At 37.1% G+C, this 24,426-nt stretch overlaps 1 protein-coding gene across 1 annotated transcript; it reads left to right on the top strand.

Moving 5' to 3' along the window:
• The first annotated feature begins 314 nt into the window (after window positions 1–314).
• On the top strand, window positions 315–23,818 carry LOC149813033 (E3 ubiquitin-protein ligase UPL5-like). Its single transcript, XM_089990965.1, has 3 exons — window positions 315–2,924; window positions 12,771–13,360; window positions 23,379–23,818. Exons 1-3 carry the CDS (start codon window positions 722–724, stop codon window positions 23,640–23,642), a joined length of 3,057 nt encoding a protein of 1,018 aa, XP_089847091.1. The 5' UTR covers window positions 315–721; the 3' UTR covers window positions 23,643–23,818.
• The last annotated feature ends 608 nt before the right edge of the window (window positions 23,819–24,426 follow it).

Genomic DNA, 24,426 nt, shown 5'->3' with positions numbered 1-24,426 from the left:
GTGTTTACAATTACGGGTGGTTTTGGAGTCTGCCTCATCTCTTGTTCTTGTGTCTTACTTCTTGACACGTTTAGAAGCTAAAAAGATGCACGAGAAGTAATGCAAAATGGAAAATTCGGTATGGATTTTCCAACCCTTTCAAACGAGACTTTTCAAGAGAATTTTTTGTAAAAAGTACACTTTTTTTTATAGGAATCACTTACACAAACAAGGGAAAAACTTTCTTTTGGAAAACTTCTCATATCAAAAACTCTTGCAAAACTTTCTTTTACTATGAGAGTTTTTCTCTCTTTCAAACGTGCCCTTTGTGTTGTTGGTTCCTGGGATTCGGTTTTTGCTTTCCTTCTTCGCTTCTGCGGGGGCTATTATTACTCTTTATGTAGTTTCTGTTATTGGTATTTCTTCAAATTGGGTTTTTGTTCTTGAACTCGGAAGTTGGTGCATTCAACTGGGGTGTATGGGGCTTTTGGTTTCTGTTGACATCTCTTGCTTTCGGCTTCGTGGGTTTTCGTTGGGGTTTGTGAAATTCTGATTTGGGTTTCTTGGATTTTTCCCGTTCTTGGTCTTCTTTTTCATTTTTTTTTTCTGATTTTGGGTATTCCCTCGATCCTTCCATCCTACGTGCGCTCTGTTATGTCCTCGATTGCATGGTGTCGCCCTCATCATCACCACCAGCAGCAGCGCCGCCTCCTTTTGGTATGCAGAGGTTCAGACGAAGCCTATGGCGGAGAGGTCGTTTGGTGATACGGTTTCTTTAGAGGCTCTGCTGAGAAGCAGTAGTAGGGTCGATGACAGCACCAGCACCGAGTGTGCGGATCCAAAGCCCTTCTTGAAGAGGAAATTCGACGACGACGAGTTCATGACGGATGAATGGGACTGTGCTGCGTGCTCTCCGTTGACCAAGGCCAGAAGGGACGACCCCGATGAGTTCATCCCATGCATCGATCGTCCTCCTCCAGAAGATGATAAACCGCCGTTGGGAACCTGCGGTGATTGTGAAGGGATGATGGATGGTGAGAGACGCTTGGTTGGGTGGTCCGAGATTGGGTTTGTTCCGGCCAGAATTGCGAGAGCAGGCGCTCAGGACGGCGATAATTCGATGGATTATAGCGTTCTCAAGGCGTTCTCGGCGATGGTTCATTCTGATTCGTTGGAGACAGACAAGGCGCATGCTACTACCGGCCCTTGTGCGCTGGGTTGTCCCAATTCTGAAGCTGTGGAAGCGCTCAATTCCCCTGCTGACGCCGAGAGTGGAGCAGTTCACAATGAGATCGATGGTGCTCGTTGTTGTTCGGTTGATTTCGCGATCCCACGTGCAGCCGATGCTGATTCCGGCCGTTCCGGCTTGGTTCTGCTCGATAATAACAACTCGGTGGATGATGAGATTTCCAAGGTGATCGTTTCCAAAGAATTGCATTTCTTCGTGAGGACGTTTCCGGATAGCCGGACGCTCGTCCTTCACGCAAATTCCAGTGATACTGTTGGATCACTCCATGAAGAGATCGAGCGTAGGATGGGGATACCGCTCTGCGAGCAGCGCCTCATCTACTCCGGGAAACAACTATCCTTAGAGCACAGCCTTGCAGATTGTGGTATCGAGAAGGATTCGGAGCTTCACTTGGTCGGCCGGATAAGGAGCACGAGCAATTACAAGTCATGGCAGCTCGCGGATGAGATCATATCGTCTATATGTCGGATGATTTCAGGGAACATCGGGCTTGCATATCTGCAAAATCTAGTTCCCCACTTGGTGACTCTGTTCCTCAAGACGCATCCTTCGGGCGACGCGGACAGTGTCGAACACCGACGGGTATTCCAGTATTCGGGTGCTCCATTAGCTTTGTGCGTGCTATATATGTCACCCATAGATGGTAATAGGGAGTGTGCTGAAGAATGCATTCACCTATTTTCCTCACTAGAATGCGATGACCGTAAAGATATATTTGCATGCTACGCTTCAGTCCTTTTAGATCTCTGTAAGCGACTTGCTTGTATCGCACACGATTCCTGCCTGTATGCATCATGCCGGCATGCTCTTGCATTGTCGCTTGAAACTATCGGTGTTGCGCATGGGAGTGAACATTTCGATAATGCTGATCCATATACCATGACTCACAACCTCATTACCTATGTCACTGAGCTGGGCTTTAAGCTGGAATCAAGTTCTATATTGGAAACATTATCGTCTTCAGCGTTAGCTAATGATCTGGGTGAGTTGACTGCTTTTATGCGCCCATTGCGTCAAGCAATGGAGGAATGTGTTGGGTTTTCTGGCAGAACTCCGATCCCTATTCAACAACTGTACAGCACAAGCGTGATCGAGAGGTCGTATTCTACTTTGATGAAGGTACTGTCTGGACTTTCTCAATTACTCAATGATATGGAAGGTCTTTTGACTAGACATTCATCGACGGGTATCAGAAAAATTGGCAATGAATCTGCTCAAAAGATTCTGCTTCTCCTGGGAGAATTTGGTCACCTGTCTAAGCTCTTTGAAGGTGAGGCGGAAAAGTTTTATTTGATTATAAAATCACGGAGGTTGGTATTAAACTCTCTAGTTCGGTGTGTGAAGCGGGGTGATGATCACTTATGGATTCTTGATTATAAGGATGTTCTTGATGTCGATTCAATTGAACATCTGCTCTTTGCAATGTTTCCTGATGTGGATGATGAACAACTAGGAGACCCTTATGAGATGCTTATAGAAAGATCAAAGCTATTGGAAGTTTCATATGAATATGTGGGCAGGTCTAGTCCAGGCCAGTTGAAACGTGACCTTTTAATAGGTTTCAAAGATGAGGAAGCAACTGGCCCTGGTGTCATTCGTGAATGGTTTCATTTAGTATGCAATGAACTTTTTGATCCACAAAGACCACTCTTTGTGGCATGTCCAGATGACAATCGAAGATTCTTCCCTAATCCCGGTATGCATCTTTTTTCAGAATATATTACTCATGGACAAACTTTTACACAATTCTAGTGATTTAAATTTTTTTTAGAGATTTTACCTAGTCAGAATTGCTTATTTAATTTCATTTCTGAATTTCCGGGTCTGCACAACAGTGTTGAGGAGTTAAATTTAATGCTTTTAACTAGTTTGTATTATAAATAACATCTGAACATGCACCTGTATGCTGTTAGTTCTTTGCCCTTAACATTGCAACTTTCTCTGCTATTTTAATTCAATGTCACCTGCATTGATCAATCATCACAGACATGAACTTTGAAAGTTATTCTTCATGTGTTGACATCTGAAATTTATATGTCATATATAAGCAAAATTAAATATCATGTCCAAAACAACAGACTTCATGGGGATATTAATGTTTAAAACTCACTTTTCAACAAAAGATTCTAGCAGACAGTTGCTTCTGTTATAGGCATTCTTGCCACTATGAGGGTCATAATGAAGTTGCATTTGCATATCCACTTTGACAAGAAAGTTGAGAATTCAATCAACACTTTGAGAGGAATTCCAGGAAAAGTATCATCAGTCCTTGTGAGTGTGGTCGTTAGGCTGCACATTGCTATAGAAAACATTTGGGTTCTTGAAATTAGTGTAGATCTTTACTTAAATTGTTTTCATTTTATTTCGGTCAACACTTGTTTTTGGAATTTGTAGTTTGGACTTCATTTGCTTCTTTGTTAAACTTTATGGAGATGCTTGTTTGTTGATCATTATGTATTCAGTTACTTCATTGGAATAAGACTTCTTGTCAATCTGACACTTTTCATGGAGAAATGCTGAGTGCAAGTCATATAATTGGTCTTTGTGTAATTGGACTTGTAAAGGATTACCCTTTGACCTGGGACTCAATAACATTCACACGGACTCTTCTAACAGGGCACCGCACCAGTGTCGCACCCGCACCCAGGCGGGCGCGACACTTGGACACAACTTCCTTTATGTTAGGTGAAGTCAACCACACTGAGGTCCATTTCTATCCAAAAGTAGATTCAATTAACCCTAATCAAGTCCATTTTTATCTATATTATATATGTAAATACATAAATGCACAAAAATACACATAGTGTTAACTTAAAACTGTTAAAAATTATATATATATCCTTCCCGCACCCCCCGCACCCAAGTTTTTTTAAAGTGCCGCATCCGCATCCGCATCCACATCCACATCCGCACTCGTACCTGCCCCCACACCTATGTGACATAGCATTTACTTTATAGGAGTTTATTATCAAATCATTGTTTTCTTCTGCAAAGAATCCATTTTATATGGTACATGTCCCTAAAGTTTCAAGTTAATGCCAAGAGCTGGGTTCTAATCTCTTTAGTCGAAAAATCTGGAAATTCTAGGGTTTTCCTGAAACCGTTAGATTTTCCTTCAAAAGGTTCAATGACTAGAATAGTTCAAATATGAGGAACTTAACAATGCTCAGCAAATAGCAATCTATGTCACAGGGATTCGGCCAACCAGGTGCCGCACCCGCGTCGATGCGATGCGATGCGGGTGCGGTCAACCCTACCCTGGGTGCGGTCAACGCACCCAAGGTCATATATGTTCAAATTTTGGACTTAAAAAAAAGAGCCCGATGAAATGGGCTGAAGAGGATTAGGGCAAAACATTTTTGCCCTCTCCTCTGTCTCCCGACCCCGACGCTGCGAGTCTACGACCTGTCTCCCTACCCCAACGCCGACGATGCCTACAAGCTGCCACCGTCCGGCGACACCTCCTCTCCATCTCTGAGTTACACATTCTCTCCTTCAATCTCTCTCTCCACTTGTGTCTCAATCTCTCGGCTACCTCTCTCTCTAGATCATGTCTTGAAACATTAGGGGTCTGGAGAGGAGCTGGCCGAGAAAGAACCTTTGAGACAGATCTAGCGAAGGCAAGTTGGGAAGAGGTATGGTTCCTTGTTTGTTTGAAGACGTTGGTGTACAGGTTTTATAGAACTCAAGTACAGAAAGCTTCTTGTAATCCCCATTTTTTTGGCTAGAACACTAGCCAAAATGGCTAGAGTGGTGATGAAATTTTGGAAAGAATCAAACCCAGTCCGACTGGCAACCTCAATGGAAGGATAAATAGATGTAAAGTTTTTTCAGTTATAATAAACTGGTAAGGGTTTACCTAAACCCTCGCTTGCTGATATTATGATAATTGTTTTTTATTATGATAATTATGATAATTGTGTAAAGTTTGATGATATTATGATAATTGTTTTTTATTTCATTAGTGTTTCTGTTGTTAACTGTTAAAACTTAAAACTTATATATATATATATATACCCTCCCTCAGCCCCGCACCCAAGTTTTTTTAAAGCGCCGCATCGCCGCACCCACACCCACACCCACACCCATGTGACATAGTTAGCAATATTTAAAGATGGAGGGTGACGGACCTTTCTGGTATGATTTAATCCCACATTGTGTATGCTTGGTTGCCACACAAGAGAATTACTTTGACAGTACTTGCAGGTCTATGCTGTTGTTTTCAAAAAACTCTTTTTTGTTTTGATAAGCAAGCTGAGGGATAAACCCTGCCGGATTCAAAACCAAGATCCTTCAGTTATGATAGTGTGACCTAACCATCCAATTATCTCATTCAACCATAAGTACCTTCTTGGAAAAGAGGTTTTCCTTGAATGGACGGTGCACCCTGCTTTCTGGTTCACCATGGTCTCATGAACTGTGGTCAGTGGTGGGGTTTCTATTGTTGGAGTTGAGAATTCCTGATGGCTCTTTCCCTCTTCTGTTATTCTCAAAGAGCTCTATATACACGTTTGCTTGGCCCTTTGCAAGACTCTCATGAGAATCATTCTCCCATAATAATTGGAGTCACGGTCTTGACCACATTACTCTGACTCACAAAGTGTGAGAGAATGAATCAAATTTGGTTAATTCTCTCAAGACCTGTTTTCTCATGAATGGGGCTTGTGAGAATCATTCTCTCACAATTGGGAGAGGGTAATCCTTACAAGGGGCTAAGCAAACATGCCCTACAATCTAACATGGGAATTAGTCCCTTATACCTGTTAGGTGTTGCAATATAGAATATGACTAATGAATGCTAAGGTATTTACACTGGTTTGCAGCTGGCTGAAAAAGTTGCTGTCAAGAGTCCTGTCTATATTGACATACTTGACTCTCTCTCTCTCTCTCTCTCTCTCTCTCTCTATATATATATATATATATATATATATATAGAGAGAGAGAGAGAGAGAGAGAGAGGGTGGTAGGTGCTCAACCTGAACTCAAGCGCGCTGACCATCCATCGCGCGCGTGATGGACGGTCAGCACAAAAAACACAAAAATCGCACAAAAAATGTGAAAAAGTGCAAAAAACACCATCCATCCCAGTTCCGCTAGGACCTTTAGCGGCACTTTGAAACACCGTTAAAAGAAGAAATAAAATGCCGTGCATGTCCCCGTTGGGCTTTTAGCGACGTTTTGAAGCACCGCTAAAGGGTGTTTCTTTAGCAAAAAAAACACATTTTTGTGCTTTTTTGCTCATTTTTGCGTGCTGACCATCCATCATGCCGGCACGATGGACTGTCAACGCGATTGAGTGCGGGTTGTGCACCTATGGATTGAGCAGCTACCAAATTATATATATATATATATATATATATATATATATATATATATAAGGTAGGTGGTAGCTTCCTACCATTTTTTCTGGCCTACTGACAGCCTACCAGGCTTTTGAAGGTTTTTTTCCATGTTTTTCTTAAATCTAACTACAGATGTGTTGTACATGCTCGATTTTATAGGAATCTACTCTTGGATCGTCCAATACCGACATGTAGGTAGGTTTTTATAAGGTTTAAAAATTGACTGTCTAAGATTTTAATAAATATTCAAAGCATAAAAATTCATTTTTTTATTGAAAAAACATGACCGAAGTGTTGTTTCCTAGCAAATCGACCATGTCGAATACATCTGCAAGGTCAGATTTATGAAAAACAATCCAAAAAAGCCCTTTCACTTGCGGTAGGCAACTACTACTATTCCTATTCCTATATATATATATATATATATATATATATATATATATATATATATATATGGAGCAGCGTAATGGTGGATGCAGTTAACATTGGATGCATGTCGTGTTAAAATGTGTATATATATATATATACATATCTTTTTTTCTTTTTCTGTACATCCAAATACCTGATAAGGGTATTTTGGTAAATTGCCATGTACTTTTCCATTTTTTAGGTTTTCCTTTTTTCTTTCTTTTTATCCTTTTTTGATTTTTTCTTTTCTTTATGTAATAGGACCACCAAGGGGGCCCACCCATCTAGTCGTTGGGGCCCCAATAGTCATATTTATGACCGTTGGGGCTCCCAACGACTAGAAGGGAGCCCCCCCCCCCCCCCCCCCCCCTTGTGGTCCCTCTCAATTCTCTTTTCCTCTCCTATAAATAGAGGGCTTTCCCTCTTGTAAATGCATGGGTTTTCAGCCCACTTTCTCTCTCTTCAATATATTTTTGCCTTCTAGGCATTTTACCCCTTAGTGGGTTATTTGTGCACTTTACGTGCTTGTGTTCTTGGCCTCGTTGCTTGACTCTTTTAAAGAGTTCTTTGGTTTATTGGTGCTTTCGCTATTTTCATTACATGGTATCAGAGCCATTATATTCTTGAAAGATCTTTAGTGCTCTTCATATTTTATATTTCTCGTCATCAATGGAGCATGAATCAATAGTCGAGCTCTCCTTAAAACTCAATGGCGCAAACTATCTTATGTGGGCTTCGACTATGGAAAATCGTCTAAGAGGTAAAAAGTTGTGAGGTTTTGTGATGTGCACCACTCTTGAACCCACCTTAAAGCTCACCAGTTGAAGGAGGTGTTGAGAAAGCTCTAGATGGAGACAACCGCATCAGAGCCATTGATGAGCACCAATCCAAGGTAGAAGATTGGAAAAGTAAAGCATGCCAAAATTTTGGCATGGTTCATGAACAATGTTGATATTAAAAATTGTACCAACATTGCTAAGTTTAGGAGAGCCAATGAAGCATGGTTCTTCCTTAAGGGTATGTATACCAAAAAAAATCTAGCTAGACAATTTTTTTGTCAAGAAAAGGTTAGATCTACTAGACAAGCGGACATGAGTGTCCGTGACTATTTTAGTGCTTTAACTTTTCTTTGGGATGAACTCGCTTATTGAGCTCAAGTGGGTGGCTCCGGAAGATATTGAGCTTAGAAGAGAACAAATTGAAAATGAGCATTTCTTTCAATTTGTTCATGGGCTTAGACCCGAGTTTGACCAAGTTAGAGCATCTCTTCTTCATAGAAGTAAAGCCTTACCTATTGAAGATGCCCTTGCCAAAGTATGCCAAGAGGAAACTCGTCTTGGCATAAGCCTTAAGAATGATGAAATTTTGCCTGTTACTAGGCCGGGAAACAATGTAAAAACATATAAACCGCCCCATTTTTCAAAAAATAATGGGTATAGAAAAGGAGTAATTTGTCACTATTGTAATGAACTGGGGCATATTAAGCCGGTTTGTCCAAAGCTTAAAGGAAAGGTGGTCGTGGTTGGAGAAAACACTCCAAAGAAGGAAGAAGAAAATATCAATGGAGGAGATATCAAAGAAACTCTTTGCCAAATTTTCGAAGTCCTCCAACATCTTCTCAAGACTTCTTCTACCTCCACTTCTGGAGCCGCCATAGCCTATTCATCATTACCTCCAGGTATGTGGATACTTGACTCTGATGCTTCCTTTCATATGACATCTCATAAAAATTCTCTTTCGAATGTTTTTTCCAACCCTATATCTTTGTATGTTTCAATGGTCGATGTGACATCTTTAAAAATTGAAAGTATTGGAACACTTGACTTAAAATCCTCTCAAAACTTTTTTGTTCCTAAAGTAAGAGTTGTTCCGAAAGTTAACTTAAATCTTTTTTCGGTCTCTCAAATTACCGATCATGGTTGCCAAATCTCTTTCTCACTTAAAGATTGCACCGTGCAGGATCTCCATTCAGGGAAGCAGAGTGAGCAAGGCCATAAGAGGGGCAATCTTTATTTTATGAATTTTTTGACTCTTCCATCTAAGTCATTTTCTAATTTTGTAAATGTCAAAAGTATTAAAATTTGGCATAAGAGACTTGGTCATCCGAACTTTTTAAGGATGTCTCTTTTCCCTTTTTTCGACAATACTTGTAAAGACAAACACATGACTTGTAAAGATTGCATTTTTGGGAAATCTAAAGTTATTCCATTTCCTCAAAGCAATTATGTTCCCACACGGCCGTTCGAACTTGTTCATTCCGATGTATGGGGTCCCTCTCCTGTTGTATCTAAAGGAGGTTTCTTTTATTACGTTGTCTTTGTTGACGATTTTACTCGATTTACATGGATTTACTTCTTAAACCGTAAATATGAGGTTTTCTCTTTTTTTAAAGAATTTCATGCAATGGTTAAAAATCAATTTTTAGGAAACCTATCCATTCTTAGATCTGACTCGGGAGGTGAATACATGTCTAATGATTTCCAAAGCTATTTGAAAGAAAATGAAATTCTTCATCAGCGTTCTTGTCCAAACACTCCGCAATAAAATGGTCTTGCAGAAACAAAGCATAGACACATTTTAACATATCGGACGCGCTACAGCGTGTCGTGTGTATCCAAAAAAGCTCTGTAGCTGTAGTCTTATACCGCCACTAAAGAGCTGGGCAGAAAAAACCCTTTAGCTGTGGTTGCGGCCACTGCTAAAGGGGGATTTTTTATGTTAATGCGTTGTCCACTATTACTCCCATCCCTATATATATATATATATGAGTAGAGCGTTAGTGCTTAATGGGTTTTTCTGCTCTTTTGGTGTTTTTTTTTCGCAGTTCCGACCCCATAAATGTGTTGGGCATGGTCGATTTGTGAGGAATCCACACCTGGATCATGTGTTTTTGATGAAAAAAAAAATGATATTTGGAGCTTCAAAAATTTATAAAGATTTTGGACCATTGATTTTTCAAACCTTATAAAAACCCACCCACGTGTCGGAATCAAACACTTCAAAAGCTGATCCCTATAAAATCAAGTACATAGATCACATCTATGCGGTCAAAATTTAAAAATAAAACGAGAAAAACCCATTAAGCACGTTTCATTAAGCACCTACGCCCTACTAAAAAAATAATAATTATAGATCTAAATCACATGATCTAAGGTTTGATCCTTAGCATCTATGTCACAGGGATTCGGCTAACAGGGTGCCGCACCCGCATCGATGCGACGCGATGCGGTACCAGGTGCGGTCAACGCACACAAGGTCATTTTGGTCCAATTTTCTGGACTTAAAATTTTTTTTGCCAAGAATTTGTTTTTAATATATGTCACAGTGATTCTCCAACTAGGTGCCGCACCGGCACCCGATGCGGTCAACCTGACTTTGGGTGCAGTCAATGCAACCAGGGTCATTTATGTCCAACTTTTGGACTTTATATATATATATATATATATATATATATATATATATATATATATATATATATATATATATATATATATATATATATATATATATATATATATATATATATATATATTTTTGCCGCACCCCCGCACCGGGGTTTTTTGGAAGTGCGTTATCCCCACACCCATGTGACATAGCTTAGCAAACAAACCATGTTATACACATCTATGTGGTTCGATTGTGTCAATAAAGTTTGAACTTAAGATTTCCAGCGCAATAGTTTTGTGCCTTCAATAGCACCAAATATTTAACCCTATATATACATCATTTTTATAACTTTTTAGTTTTTCTTTGTTGATCAAACCATGGTTTTTAGATTAGGAAGTGAAAGCGGAAAATGATACGGGAAGCGAAAGCTAGAAACAAGACATTTGAAAATTTAAAAACTAAAATAAAAATGACTATTCTTATATTTCATGATTTTTTAGTGTAAGAATTAAATTTTTGTTAAAATCTAACAATGATGGTTACCGATTTAGAGAAAGCACATGGGAAGTGAGTGGAAGCGTGAGAGGAGATACATGAAAAACATAAAAAGAAATGTGAGAGAAGCATATAGGAAGCTTGTAGGGAAGCATGGACGAAGCGTATGGGAAGCATAGGAGAAACGTGAAAGAATTCCTATGAAGTTTAGGAAGCAAGGAGTATCGCGCTTCCGAAGCGAGTTTCTAGGAAGCACACTTCCCACCTACCTAAGAAACTTTCGGTGACTTTCTATTCCACATACATTTCTTAGTAGAAAACAAATTTTATGTCATCTAATTGTAATGTACGTGCATGTTTTCTAAGATATAAAAAAATCAACGGCCCATAATGTGCCAAAATTTTGTGACTTAGAATTCAAAACTCATATTTTCACATCAAAAAGCATAATCCAAGGCAAACAATTAGATAAGTTCTTAAAATATAAAAGAAACATAAAAAGATACTTCAAACATATAAAAAAGACGTTTTTTGAGAATCTCGGGAAAATATTGCAATATTATCGCAATATTTTGAAAATCTCGAAAATATTGGCTGACCTTGAAATACTGATAATATCATATGATATTTTCAAAATATCAGCAATATAGTTGACCATGATATACACACACATATTTGGTCATGGTGACATGAGGTACAAATGCCTCTTTATTTCCATTTTTGGTTGTTTTTCATGAAACTAACCTTAGAGATGTGATCTACATGTTTTTCTTAATGAGAATCGTTTTTTTAATCACCTGATTAGGACAACTAGGCGTGTTTTTGTAAGGCTTAAAAAATAAAGGCCCTACAATATGAGGTACTTTCTCTGATCATACAATCGTGTTTTTTGTTGGAAAAACATGATTAAAAGACCGGTTCCACTATTTGTAACATGCTGACACATTTATGATGTCCAATTGGATCAAAGCAACTTGCGCCTATGACTTCTAGAGGCGACATGACCAAATGTTTTCCCTATATATATATTCACAAATATTGGAAGTATTTTGGAAATATCACCTGAGAAAATGATTTAAAAGGTAAAATATCGCAAGATTTTCAAAATTAAATTTATTGTGATATTGTCGTGATATTACCACGGTAATATGGTGATATTTTCAATCACTTTTACTTTATATTTTTTTCTCTTTAATCTTTTATATTTTTTATACTTCAAAATTTTTGTAACTTCTATTGACATTTTGACAAAAACTTTATCATCTAAACATATTAAAACTTTATCATCTAAACATATTCTTTTCTTGCTTATTTCTGCTATTTTATATACACATGTTTTAAATTTTTTAAGTGCCGAGCTTTTTTTCAAGATTTATCAAAACAACATATACTATCATGAGATTTTGCTTGCCAAGATATTGCTGAGACCGATCTCTCTCTCTCTCTTCCTCTCACTCTCTCTCTGGTAAATATTTGGTACTAATGAAGGTACAAAACTATTGAACTAGAAACCATAAGTGCAAATTGTGATGACTCAATCTGACCATTTAGATGTGTTCAACATAGTTTATTTGTTACAGACCTGTGTTTTTATTTTCTTGAATATTTTGTGAATAGTAGTTGTAATCATCACTGCTAGTCTATGATACTGATTCTGAGATATTTTATATTTGATTCTTTGTATCCTAGATGTGTTCAACATAGTTTATTTGTTACAGACCTGTGTGTGTATCTTCTTTTCTTGAATACTTTGTGAATAGTAGTTGTAATCATCACTAATAGTCTACGATACTGATTCTGAGATATTTTATATTCGATTCTTTCTGTCCTCTTCAGTGAAGAAATAGCAATATCATTGTTTCTCATGGAAAAACAACTTATTCTTCTAACGTGACAGCTTTTAATGACAGCTTCTAATGTTGATCCTATGCACCTTCAGTACTTCATGTTTTGTGGCCGAATGATTGCGTTGGCACTGATGCATAGAGTAAAAGTGAATGTTGTCCTTGCACGGTCATTTGTCCTGAACTTAGCTGGGAAACATATTTCATTGGAAGACATTAAAGATGAAGAACCAGAAGTTTATAAGAGCTGCAAACAGCTCTTGGAGATGGATACTGAATTTCTCGATTCAGGCGACTTGGCACTTTCATTTTTTGTTGAATATGAAGATATGGGTTCTTGGAAATCCGTGGAACTCTGCCCTGGTGGCAAGAACATCAGTGTGAATAGCAGCAACAGACAACAGTTTGTGGACCTGCTTATTGAGCATCGCTTCTCAAAACGTGTATCTAAACAAGTTATGCATTTCTCACAGGGTTTTAGTGATATTCTTAATACTCCAAAGCTCAACAGCATTTTCTTCCAAATTTCTGAGCAGGGAATTCTTGACCTAATGCTGCATGGTGGTGATAGAGATATATCAGTGGATGAGTGGAAAGCACATACTGACTACAGTGGGTACTTGGAGTCAGACTGTCAAATAGTCTGGTTTTGGCAGGTACAATTATTAAACTAACATAGTTCTGTTATCTCTCTTAACATTTGTTTCTGCTCAAACTTTAGACATTTTCTTTTCATTGAGTTCTTTAGATACAAAGGTTCCATCTATATATTTTTTCATAAAGCATCGATTTGTAGTATATTGGGCTTAAAAGCATCTGATGTGAGCTTTATCTATTCATTGAATGTTATTGTGGATATTGAAATGTTAGCGTAAAATTTATCTTGGGTTTCGTGAGTGTTGTCCTGTGGTAGACTCATCCTTTGGCAGAGAATGTCAAAGATGAAGTGATTGTGCTCCTCATAAGGACTCTTTGTATATGTTTTCCCTTCTTCTATGTCATTATTATTGTGGTTGTGATAATAATAAATCATCCTGTAGTGTTAGTTATGGTTCTTGTTATTGTTTGTTTTTTTTCATCGATATGCAACTATTAGATGTATTTTTCATCCGAGCTATATGTTTAGTACATCAATATATGAATTTGAAGAATGCAGTGTAATGAAATATGCGAAGCACGAAAAACACTAGCCACTAAGGGCTTACAAGATTATAATCACACAAGTGCACATGCACAAGTCCACCATGGGACAATACAAAAGCCAATAAGGCAATAGTGAAAACATAAAAGTAAAAAATATCAGCCTTTATTCATTAAATCTTTAACACAATCATTGAAGAAAACAAGAGGGGTTTACCCCTATTTATACACTTAGCCCCCATTCAAAGGGAAGACTATTGGGAGCTCCCAATGGTCAGAATCTGACCGTTGGGCAGCCTCCAACAGCTCTTTGGCTAAGGATCAAAGAGCCCTTGGACATTTGGCCAAGGACAAAAAAAGAGAAAAAAATAAAATAAAAAGGGGTGCACACAGTCCCTAGTGGATACTTTATTATAAGGGAAAAGACCAAAATACCCCTGACTCAAAAAGAAAATTACAGACATTATAGTATATATATAGTACATTACAAACCAAATGCTAAATATTTAATGGGGATTTTATGATAGAAAACATTAATACAGAGATCCATTTCTTTATATCCAGTTGGTCTAGTTAGTTTTAGCAGTGGCTAAATCTCTTAGCGCTCATGCTCATTTTTGTGCTGTTTGTTAACAACAGATGCAAAACTTGATTCCTGATGAACAGGTTAAAAAATAACACAATTTTTAAACTCTGTATGCATATATACATAGTTGACAACCTGGTGAAGAGGTTAAACAATAACACAACTTTGAGAGAAGACTCTTAAACTGACATAGATTATACCAGGGGTGTTAAAATCTATACATATTTATATATGTATATATATTATGAATTTATGATGTAATTAGTAATGTCCTCTAAGGGCATTTTAGTCTTTTTAGTTTTATGTAATAGTAGCTGCCCATTAGGGGCAGCATTTGGTTTCATTACAATAATGGTCCTTAGCCATTAGAATTGTTGGGACCTCCCCAACAGCTATATTTATAGGGTGGTTCGCAAGGGCTCTATATGTCCTCTCTTCTCTATATAAAGAGGGGTAATCCCCTTCTTGTGGTATGGTTGTCTCAAGCATTTTCAGTAGATATTATTTTTATATTTTGTGTTCTCTCTCTCTCTCTTACACTCTTTGCGAGTTGATTGTGCTAGCCCTTGCGGCGTATTGTATTTTGCTCATTAGAGGCTTTTGTGTTTATGCACTCTTTGTAGCCCTTAGTGGCATTGTATTCATTCACATTTGGTTTCATTACATGGTACCTAGGTGTCTACACTCTTGGGCTTTATTGATTGAAGTACTTGTGAAGATTCTACTCAAGCAAATCTCTTTTCTTCTTCTGTCTTCTTTCTTTCTCGTCATGGCCGACAAATTCGTGGTGAATTTTTGAAAAGCATTATTGAACTTCCCTATGTCACATCAAAATGTCAACTTGCAGATTTCTTCACCAAAGCATTGCCATCTCTTTCATTTCTTCTTAAGGGTCAGTTTGTGTCACAGAAAATAGCCCTTTTCCGCTAGAAAGGGTGGAAAGAGGCTGTTTTATATGGGGCCCACAACACAAGGTGTGTCACATGCAAACTTGAGAAGAGCTTTTGTAAAGGCTTTGTGCTCCACCCTCCTTTACTGTGGAAACAAAGTTTGCTTCTGTGCTAACACTTTCTGCAATCTATTTTGCATGGAGAGTGTTACCCCACCATGCAAAGCAGTCCCTAAAAGAAAACCAAAGAAATATTTTCTTCTCTTCATTCATTCCTCCAAATCAGATATGAAAAGAAAAAAACCTATCATTCTTTCCAGTGCTTTCTTTTACCTATTCCAATCAATAGATTAGGCCTTTCTTCCTCATTGGCATCTGGTGACATCAGAAAATCATCTTCAATCTACTGCATGCATATTTTCAGGATATTTTTGAGCATATGCTTATTTGTTTTGTGTTTCCTATCTTGGACCATTTGCCTTCTTTAGTCATTTGCTTTATTTAGATTTGGATCATAGGTTGAAAGATATTTTATCCAATCTAAATTGTTTGCAACCATTTGGACCTGTTGGATCTGGAATATCACATTGAAAGGTCTATTTATAGATTCTGATCCACTTTGGATCTTAGACATTTACTTTGGATCACAGATTATCTGGATTTAGATCATAGTGGTGAAAGGTCTTTGATCTGATCCAAATTTTTTGGGACCATTTGGATCCAATGAATTTCAGATATTGCATCGAAAGTTCCATATCTAGTTCCACATCTACTTTGGATCTTGGACATTTATTTGGTTCACAAATATAGAATTGAAAGGGCTTTATCCTGATTTGGATCTAGCACCAGGAGGTCCTTATCTAGATTTGCATTAGGACCCACAAACATCCGGAGATTTTTTCGACCAAAATCTTCTTTTGATCCTTTGCTCCCACTCAGCCTTATTTCTTATTATGGCTACTCAAAATATTCTTTCTTATTATGGCTTTAGTGTGCCTTTGCCCATAAATTGATCCTTCCTAATTCGGTTGGTTACTGAGAAACTAGATTTTACCACCTCTGTTACATAGAAAAAACAAATCCTTCCCTTTACCAGTATCCATGACTTGATGAGGCACTTCAATGGATTTGAGCTTGTGCTTGAGAGTGTGTCCAAAGAGAGGGCCTAAAAGGAAGAATACAACCAAGCACAACTTACTCGGAACCCAAAATGTGTAAGTTGGCATAAGCATGATCAAGTTATAGTGGCCTATATCACTGCCCCCTATCTCATGTTCCAAGTTCCACTGGGGTTACTGCCTTTAAACTTTGTGGATCTTCCATAAGCGGGTTTGCACAAAATTTTCCAAGGTCTATCACTTAAAAACTGAATTCAACAAGTTAAAACATCAGGAATTCCGATGTTTCTAGACTTTCTAAATTGCATGAAATTCCATTATTGATCAGCTGGTTGCGATTGGATCTCTTATTTCCAATGATTTTTGTATGTAGATTATACATGATTTAGGTCCATATTACATGTTTGCAACCATGTATTCCAGTAGAGTATCATGACCCTTCTTTGATGGGTTACAAACCCTGTTACTTAAACATGAAGTAACGTTTAATAGTTCATGATAAAAGGAGAATGGGACTAGTTGCCTTCATGTCATGTTTGCAAATACTGCCTCTAATTTTTCTCTCTCATGTAGAAATGGTTGATTTAAAGGCAGTAATCATGGTGGACATGGAACAGGATTGCTTCCCAACCCTACACCTTCTACTCTCTTTAGACCTGATGATCCGACATGCCAAATGTGTAATAAGCATGGAGACACGAACTTGGGTTGCTACTAGAGAAAGTGTCCTCTTATAGGTTGCCGACCATTCATATTCCAGCATGTCTGAGGGCAATTCTTCTTTCATAGGGGTTCTCATCGGTCTATTCTTTGCGCAGTCAACTAATCACTCTTATGCTGCATCTTCAATTGATATTCAAGATCTTGATGCCCTTAGTAACATTTCACATGTGGAAAAAGTTGGAGGCAAAGAGTTGCAGTGTTTGTTCATCTTTAGAGAAAATCAAATAACTGACTTTTGACAATGCTTTCTATTCATTAATTGGCATTGGTTTCTCTAACCAAACTGTTCACGGTCATATCCTTTCCACAGTTTGAGGGGGAATGTTAAGGGTAGCACACGTCCCTTACAGGGGTAGTTTAGTCTTTCATGATAGTTGGTTATGGCATGCATCCTAAGGCAAAATTGACAAAGGAGTTGGTTACCCAATGCATCTCAGAATTTAACTCCTTGGCAGTGAACCACTTTGCTCGTTGATTAGATAAATCGAGAAATCAGGTTTCCTAAGACTTCATCAATAAGAGAAAGATTCTTGAAGCAAGTTCTTCAAGGCATTTTGGTCATTATGCTGGCTGTTGCCCATCTTGAACTGGCGTGTAATTTTTATTTTTTTGTTTGTTTGTACTTTATTGTCCATGATTTATGTGATATTCTTCTTATATTTTATATCATTAAATTTCACCCTTTCAGGGTTTCATTTATAAATAAAATAACACAAAATTTTCTCCTAACCTGCAATAGAACAAGGTCAGTTGCTGCATCTCTTCTCCTTCTAAGCTGGTATTACAGATTTTCATATTCTACCTTACTTCCCAGAAAATGTGATATAAATCTCATGTCACTCACCTGTAAGATAAAAATGCAACCGGTTTATTTGACAGATATTGTCTTCAGTTGTGATAACAATCATGTCATCTACTTTAGCAATCTACATAACTTAGAAGATCTCTCATAGCAGTGTCCATTGGCAAGAGGTAAATCTATCGTTTGAACACTATGTCCCAAGGTTTTGGCTGTAGGATAGCAGGGATAAGGCCATTTTCATGGGGGCTTTGATGAAGACACGTTTGTAAAAGGCAAACATGAACCTAATGGATAGTCAGTGTAACATAGGCACTAAGGAATTCTCATATCAAATGGAGTTCTGATATAGATTGACCACTTATGTATATCTCCAGTAGGGAAAATCATCTGTTGTGTTCATCTGAATTAAATGCAGTTTCTGCTAATGAAAGCCCTTAAGATATTCATGCTAGCAACTAGGCCAAAAGTCTTTTTTGTAGTTACATAATCCTGATGCTAATTCTTGATATCTGACCTTATAGCAGCATTCAGAGTCACAATTCTTGTTATGGGATTTTCTTGATGTGAATATCCCATGATAAATTAAGAAATATTTTCCTTGAAAAAACTTTGGGAAAATATTGGCATATATACAATTTTAAAATATGGAACTATATTAAATATAAGAAAATATAGAATTAAGAAGTGTTAATATCCCAACATCTATGTCACATGTATACCAATGTAGAAATGAGGCACAATGCGAATAGACTTGGTGCATGGATATGAATGTAGAAATGAGGCACAATGCAGATAAACTTGGTGCGTCCGGTAGTTCTCAAAAAAATAGGACATGGAGACATCCTGTGGTCCTACTCCCTAATAATAGCCATTGGGTCTTTTACAATCCATTGGCTGTGATAAGTCATTCCCTAAGGTTAGTAAAAAATTTTGCAAATTTATTAATAGAAGAACATTAAACGTTTAGCATTGTGCAATTAAAATTGCTATCTAGCTTAAAAAAATCTCTAGGTAGCTCTCTCTCTCTCTCTCTCTCTATATATATATATATATATATATATATCATAGTGACCTGTACCGTTAAAGGTAATTTCTCGGTGAGGGTATTTCTTTGGAGTGATTTTCAAAAGTTGATAAATCTTGGGAATACTTCAGGAAATTCTTGGGAGTTTAAAAAATTGAAAAAAATATAAATAACAACAAAAAAACTAAGAAAATAATAAGTTTTATGTTGTTTTTCTTTCAAAAATATAAGGAAACACGTTTTAAAGGTTTTAAAATATAAAAGAAACAAAAAAATAGGAAATGCAAACTTAAAAAAAAAAAAATTCTGAAAAAATATCACGATATTTTATAAATTTCATGAGATATTCCCGATATTATCGGCTACATTGAAATAGTCGATAATATCATGATATTTTCAAAATATCGGCAATATATATATATATATATATATATATATATATATATATATATATATATATATATATATATATATATATATATATTGATGGGACTCATGCCGGAGGGAGCCCCGGACCCCCTTCCTGCAAGGGCAAAAACTATGAATCAGGCTCTACAACTCATCATGGACATGATGTTCTCTTCGAGAAAGGAATCTCTGACCGCCTCAGAAATGTCTTTAGATACAATAGACCAGAATGAAGTAAAGAAGCTATCTGGGTACCCATCTAAGCTTGGGGCGCTATCTCCATCAAGAATAAAGACCACCTTAACCACCTCCTCTTCCAACCCCACGGATATGGACAACCTTTAAAAGGGTTACGATTGATGTAGCCCCTGACAAATGACTTGAAGAAATAATTTGAGGCCTCTTAAAAAATACTCTCTTCCCACCATATAGGATTCGCCCTCCCTCTGAAGTCAGTTCATCTGTTTACGCTACATATTGCGGTTTGTCATAAGGTGGAAGAGTTGGAATGATCTGAACATCCAATGGTCATTAACGAAGCAACGATCGATCCTACTGGCGTGATAGTTAGGACCAACTTGCTTGTTATGCCAAGTAAAACAGGAAGACCCATAATCAATCTCTATCAGTCCTGCTAAGTCTATGAAATCATTGAATTCATTGGCACCCATATGATAGGTAGTCAAATCCCAACATTTAGAAATATGTTTGGTAACCTTCTGATCACTAATGAGCAATCATGGATGCGGGACCCGCGCCCGGGGGAACCCCCGGACCCCCCTTCTATATATATATATATATATATATATATATATATATATATATATATATATATATATATATATATATATATATATATATATACATTTTTGCCCCCTGCCGCACCCCCACACCCAAGGTTTTTGAAAGTGCCGCACCCGCACCCATGTGACATAGTATAGAGTGCATGACAACTATGGAGATATTGAATTCATAATGATTTAATAAACCCAGAAATGCAGGATTCTATGGATACTAACTAGATAATGATCATTTTATTTCAGATCCATCTGAGACATATTAATCTAGTTTGGACCCAATCTGTCCGGATTAAGTTCTACCCCTCTTATTCTGAATTTCAACTATGGACCCAAAACTTGTTTACGTACTATTGGATCCAACAATATGATTGGTCTTGAAATAGCTGAGAGAGAGAGGAGCTTTATAGAGATTTGAAACCCTTGTTAAATGCAATTACTACTTTCTATTTGATTTTGCTAGGAGTAATTATTTTCTGTGGAAGTTTGAAAAAGGGAGGAGCTTTATAGAGATTTGAAACCCTTGTTAAATGCAATTACTTTCTGTTTGATTTTGCTAGGAGTATTAATTTTCTGTGGAAGTTTGAAAACCCATATTAAACTTAATTAGTGATCCCTCTTTTGGTTTGCTTGTTTTATTATCCATATTAAATGAATTATCATAGCGATTGGATCTTAATAGATCCAATAGCTGTATTAGGGAGTAGGTGCACCAGAGCACCCTATATATATATATATATATATATATATATATATATATATATATATATATAGTCACCAATATCGTTCTGGGCAAGGGTTTTTTCAGTTTTTTTTCAAAAAGTCGTATTTCTGGAGAAAATATCAAAAGTTTTAAAAGGTTGAAAATATAAAAATAATCAAAATGATAAGAAATAATGTTTTTATAGTATTTTTCTTTCAAAATATAAATAAACAATTGGAAAAGTTTTTAAAATATAAAAGAAACAAAAAGGAAAACATATACTTGAAATACATAAAAAGATGATTCCTTTGAAAATCTCTGGAAAATATCAATGATAATATTGCGATAATTTATGTTCTGGCAATATTATGAAAATATCGCAATAATATCAGCTGACCTTGAAATTTGATAAATATGTCATATGTTCAAAATATCACCAAGATTGGTGACTATGATATATATATATATATATATATACATATAATTCTTAATTTAAAGCAATAAAATATGAATATTCATCTCAAGTGCAAGCTCTTGAATAGTAATGCTAAATCGCTTTAACTACATCAAATAATCAAATTAAGTTGAAATTTAAATATTATGTAATTGATGATCAATTTAAAAAAAAAAAGAATGCAAGTGAATATGAAATAAGTAATTAAGATCATAAAAGAAAATAGATAAAATTAATGACCCGGTGTTGACTATGTCCATGAAGTGTCTTTGTGTGTCCAAGTGTCGTATCGTGTCTACACGGGATACACATGCTGAGTGAAGTGTCCGTCTGACATAGACCAACACTTGGATATAGGCATTATTTTGAAAATATTTTTTAAAATTATTTTATTAGATTTTGAGAACTCCAGTGAAAATGCGATAATTGCAAAATATCATAGATGTTTATGGCTATTGCAGCATCTTAGAGTGGATTGAGATTGTGCTTTTACCTTTTAAAATTCATTTGGATCTATTCTCATCAGGACAAGGAGCAACCTCCTATGTTGAACCTTGCCATGAAGTGTGTATGGGCTTTTCCTATTTCAGTTTTATTGCTGTGTGCCTATAAACATTCAAAAAGCCATAAATGCTAATGTAATTGCTGGCTGTTGATGAAAAAATACACTGAAGATGCAAACCTAGTGGACACCTTGAGCAATCTATGAACCGAAGATGGTAGAATTAAAGATACATAGTTAGTTGAAGAGTCTGTAGTTGTGCTAGGATCTTTTACCATTTCAAGAACATGAACTGTACTAGTCTTCACGAGCTTACTGAGCACACCTACTCTAAGCTGGCTATGTTGCAGATTTCACTGCATTAGTTGTACTAAGTGATAGGACTAATAACAGAAGTCGAGGACAGGGCTCTCATGAAATATCCAATAGTAAAAATGAGATGCCAATGGTGTTAGATATGAACTTCAATAGGAAAGGATAGTGTGCCAACTTAACCAAGAGGCCACACTTTTGGTCATCGATATGCCTAGATAGCTAGAAGTGATGTTTCAAATGACCGTGGTACCTGTACCCTTCTTGGTTTGCTGAACATCCAATGATGGTACATAGCATAGTAGCGCTTATTAGGAAATATTGTTAAGGATAGTTTTCTTATCTACTTTCTTTACTGTCGGGTTTATCAAGTGACTGTATGACAATAATAGAAGGCTGTTCCACACAAAAAAATCATGTAGAAACTGCATGTGCTCTTTGACAGCTGTCACCTAGGATTATTCTTTTCTTTTGTCATGGTACCAGAGCAATCACAAGTCCTTTCTAACCTACCTAGAAACATGCAAATCTTGTATCCCTTCTACTAAGTTTTCTCTCCTCAATCTTTGTACTCCCTATACTCTTGTTTCTCTCCGTGTATTCCTTCAATCTTGACTTTCATCAAATTTGTGTTTTTACAATTTTTTTGGAAAAGGATGTTTGAACCCCACCAAAAAAAGCCAAACCATATGACTCTCTCTTTATTGGAATAGCTCGTACTAATTACTTGTGGCCTCGGGGAAAAACTCATGCTAATTAGCTTGGTGTGGTCTGGTTAAACAACCTTTTGCCATGTGGATACTTGAAACATGATTTGAAGTTTTGGTAAATAATTTGTTTTGCTTATGTTTGTGTACACTGACACGAGAGAGAGAGAGAGAGAGAGAGAGAGAGAGAGGTGGCGCTTTGATGAAGTTTCCATTAGAAATAGTTAAGGGGATGTAGTGGAGTGAAAAATGGATGATGACACACACATGTTCACACATACACAAGCAATACAATATGCATAAGCATGAGTGCACAGCGCTATACATACATGTGTGCAGCATACACACAATAGCTCACACACAACTGAGCACATGTATACATTCATACATGTGTGCATGCTCGTGCGTTTCGGTGTGCATGTGTGCACGTGCACATGCAGGCATTGTGAATTGCATGCACATTAATGATGGATACTGCCTTCCTGCTCACACTTTAATGTTTCCCTCAGGTAGTTGAGAACATGACAATTGAGGAGCAGAAGATGCTTCTAAGCTTTTGGATCTCTTTGCATCATTTACCGGCTAAAGGATTTGCTGGACTGGACACTAAGCTTCAAATCTACAAGCACGACTGCTCTTCTGATCATCTGCCTTCATCTCATACCTGCTTCTATCAGCTCATGCTTCCCCCCTACCCATCCTTTGGTATAATGAACGATCGCCTCCATCTCATCTGTCAAAAGCATATTGCTGCCAGTTTTGGCATGGGGTAGGAGAAAGCGAAAAGACGGGCGTTTGCATGTGGTGTATCTTCTTATTTCATGAATGTTTGTACATATTTTGCACCTATTGTTTGTTACCCTCTGTCGTCATACATGTAAATATTTCTGCAGTACACAAATGCAGGACGCTATGCTGTCTATATATATAATAAATAATTGCTGCTGCATTTTTTTACTTTCATGTCATGTTTTGACAATGTTGATCACGTTCACATCTGTAGTATGACAACAGTATATATATATATATATATATATATATATAGAGAGAGAGAGAGAGAGAGAGAGAGAGAGATGCTTGAACATGCTGGCCGTCCATCGTGCTTGATGGACGGCCAGCACAAAAAAAACTTAAAACTCGTCAAAATGACTAGTTTTTCTGCCCAAATGGCTTTAGCCGTGCTTTTCTGGGTGGAAAAAACCACCTTTAGCGGCACCGCTAAAGGTATAAGGGATATGTGCGGCATTACAATTTTGTAATACCGTGCATGTCTCTTATACCTTTAGGCACTTTTTGAGTGCTGCTAAAGGTCATTTTTCTGCCCAGACCTTTAGCGGTGCTCAAAAGGCGCTAAAGCCATTTGGGCAGAAAATTCATCATTTTGACGAGTTTTAAATTTTTTTTTTGCGTGTTGGTCATTCATCAAGCGTGCAATGGACGACCATCTTCAAGTAGGTGTTCAAGCACCTACTCATATATATATATATATATATATATATATATATATATATATATATATGAGAAATAATATGTGAACTGTTATTTTCATGGATTTAT

This window comes from Nuphar pumila, chromosome 16, assembly GCF_984573655.1.
Source record: "Nuphar pumila chromosome 16, dmNupPumi1.hap1.1, whole genome shotgun sequence".
Taxonomy (NCBI): domain Eukaryota; kingdom Viridiplantae; phylum Streptophyta; class Magnoliopsida; order Nymphaeales; family Nymphaeaceae; genus Nuphar; species Nuphar pumila.
This window is presented reverse-complemented; position numbering and strand designations above follow the sequence as displayed.

Coding starts and splice junctions, on each gene's coding strand:
- LOC149813033 (XM_089990965.1), top strand. CDS start 722: ATGGCGGAGAGGTCGTTTGGTGATACGGTTTCTTTAGAGGCTCTGCTG. Junction 2,925..12,770: donor AAGATTCTTCCCTAATCCCG/GTATGCATCTTT, acceptor TTTTAATGACAG/CTTCTAATGTTGATCCTATG. Junction 13,361..23,378: donor AAATAGTCTGGTTTTGGCAG/GTACAATTATTA, acceptor TGTTTCCCTCAG/GTAGTTGAGAACATGACAAT.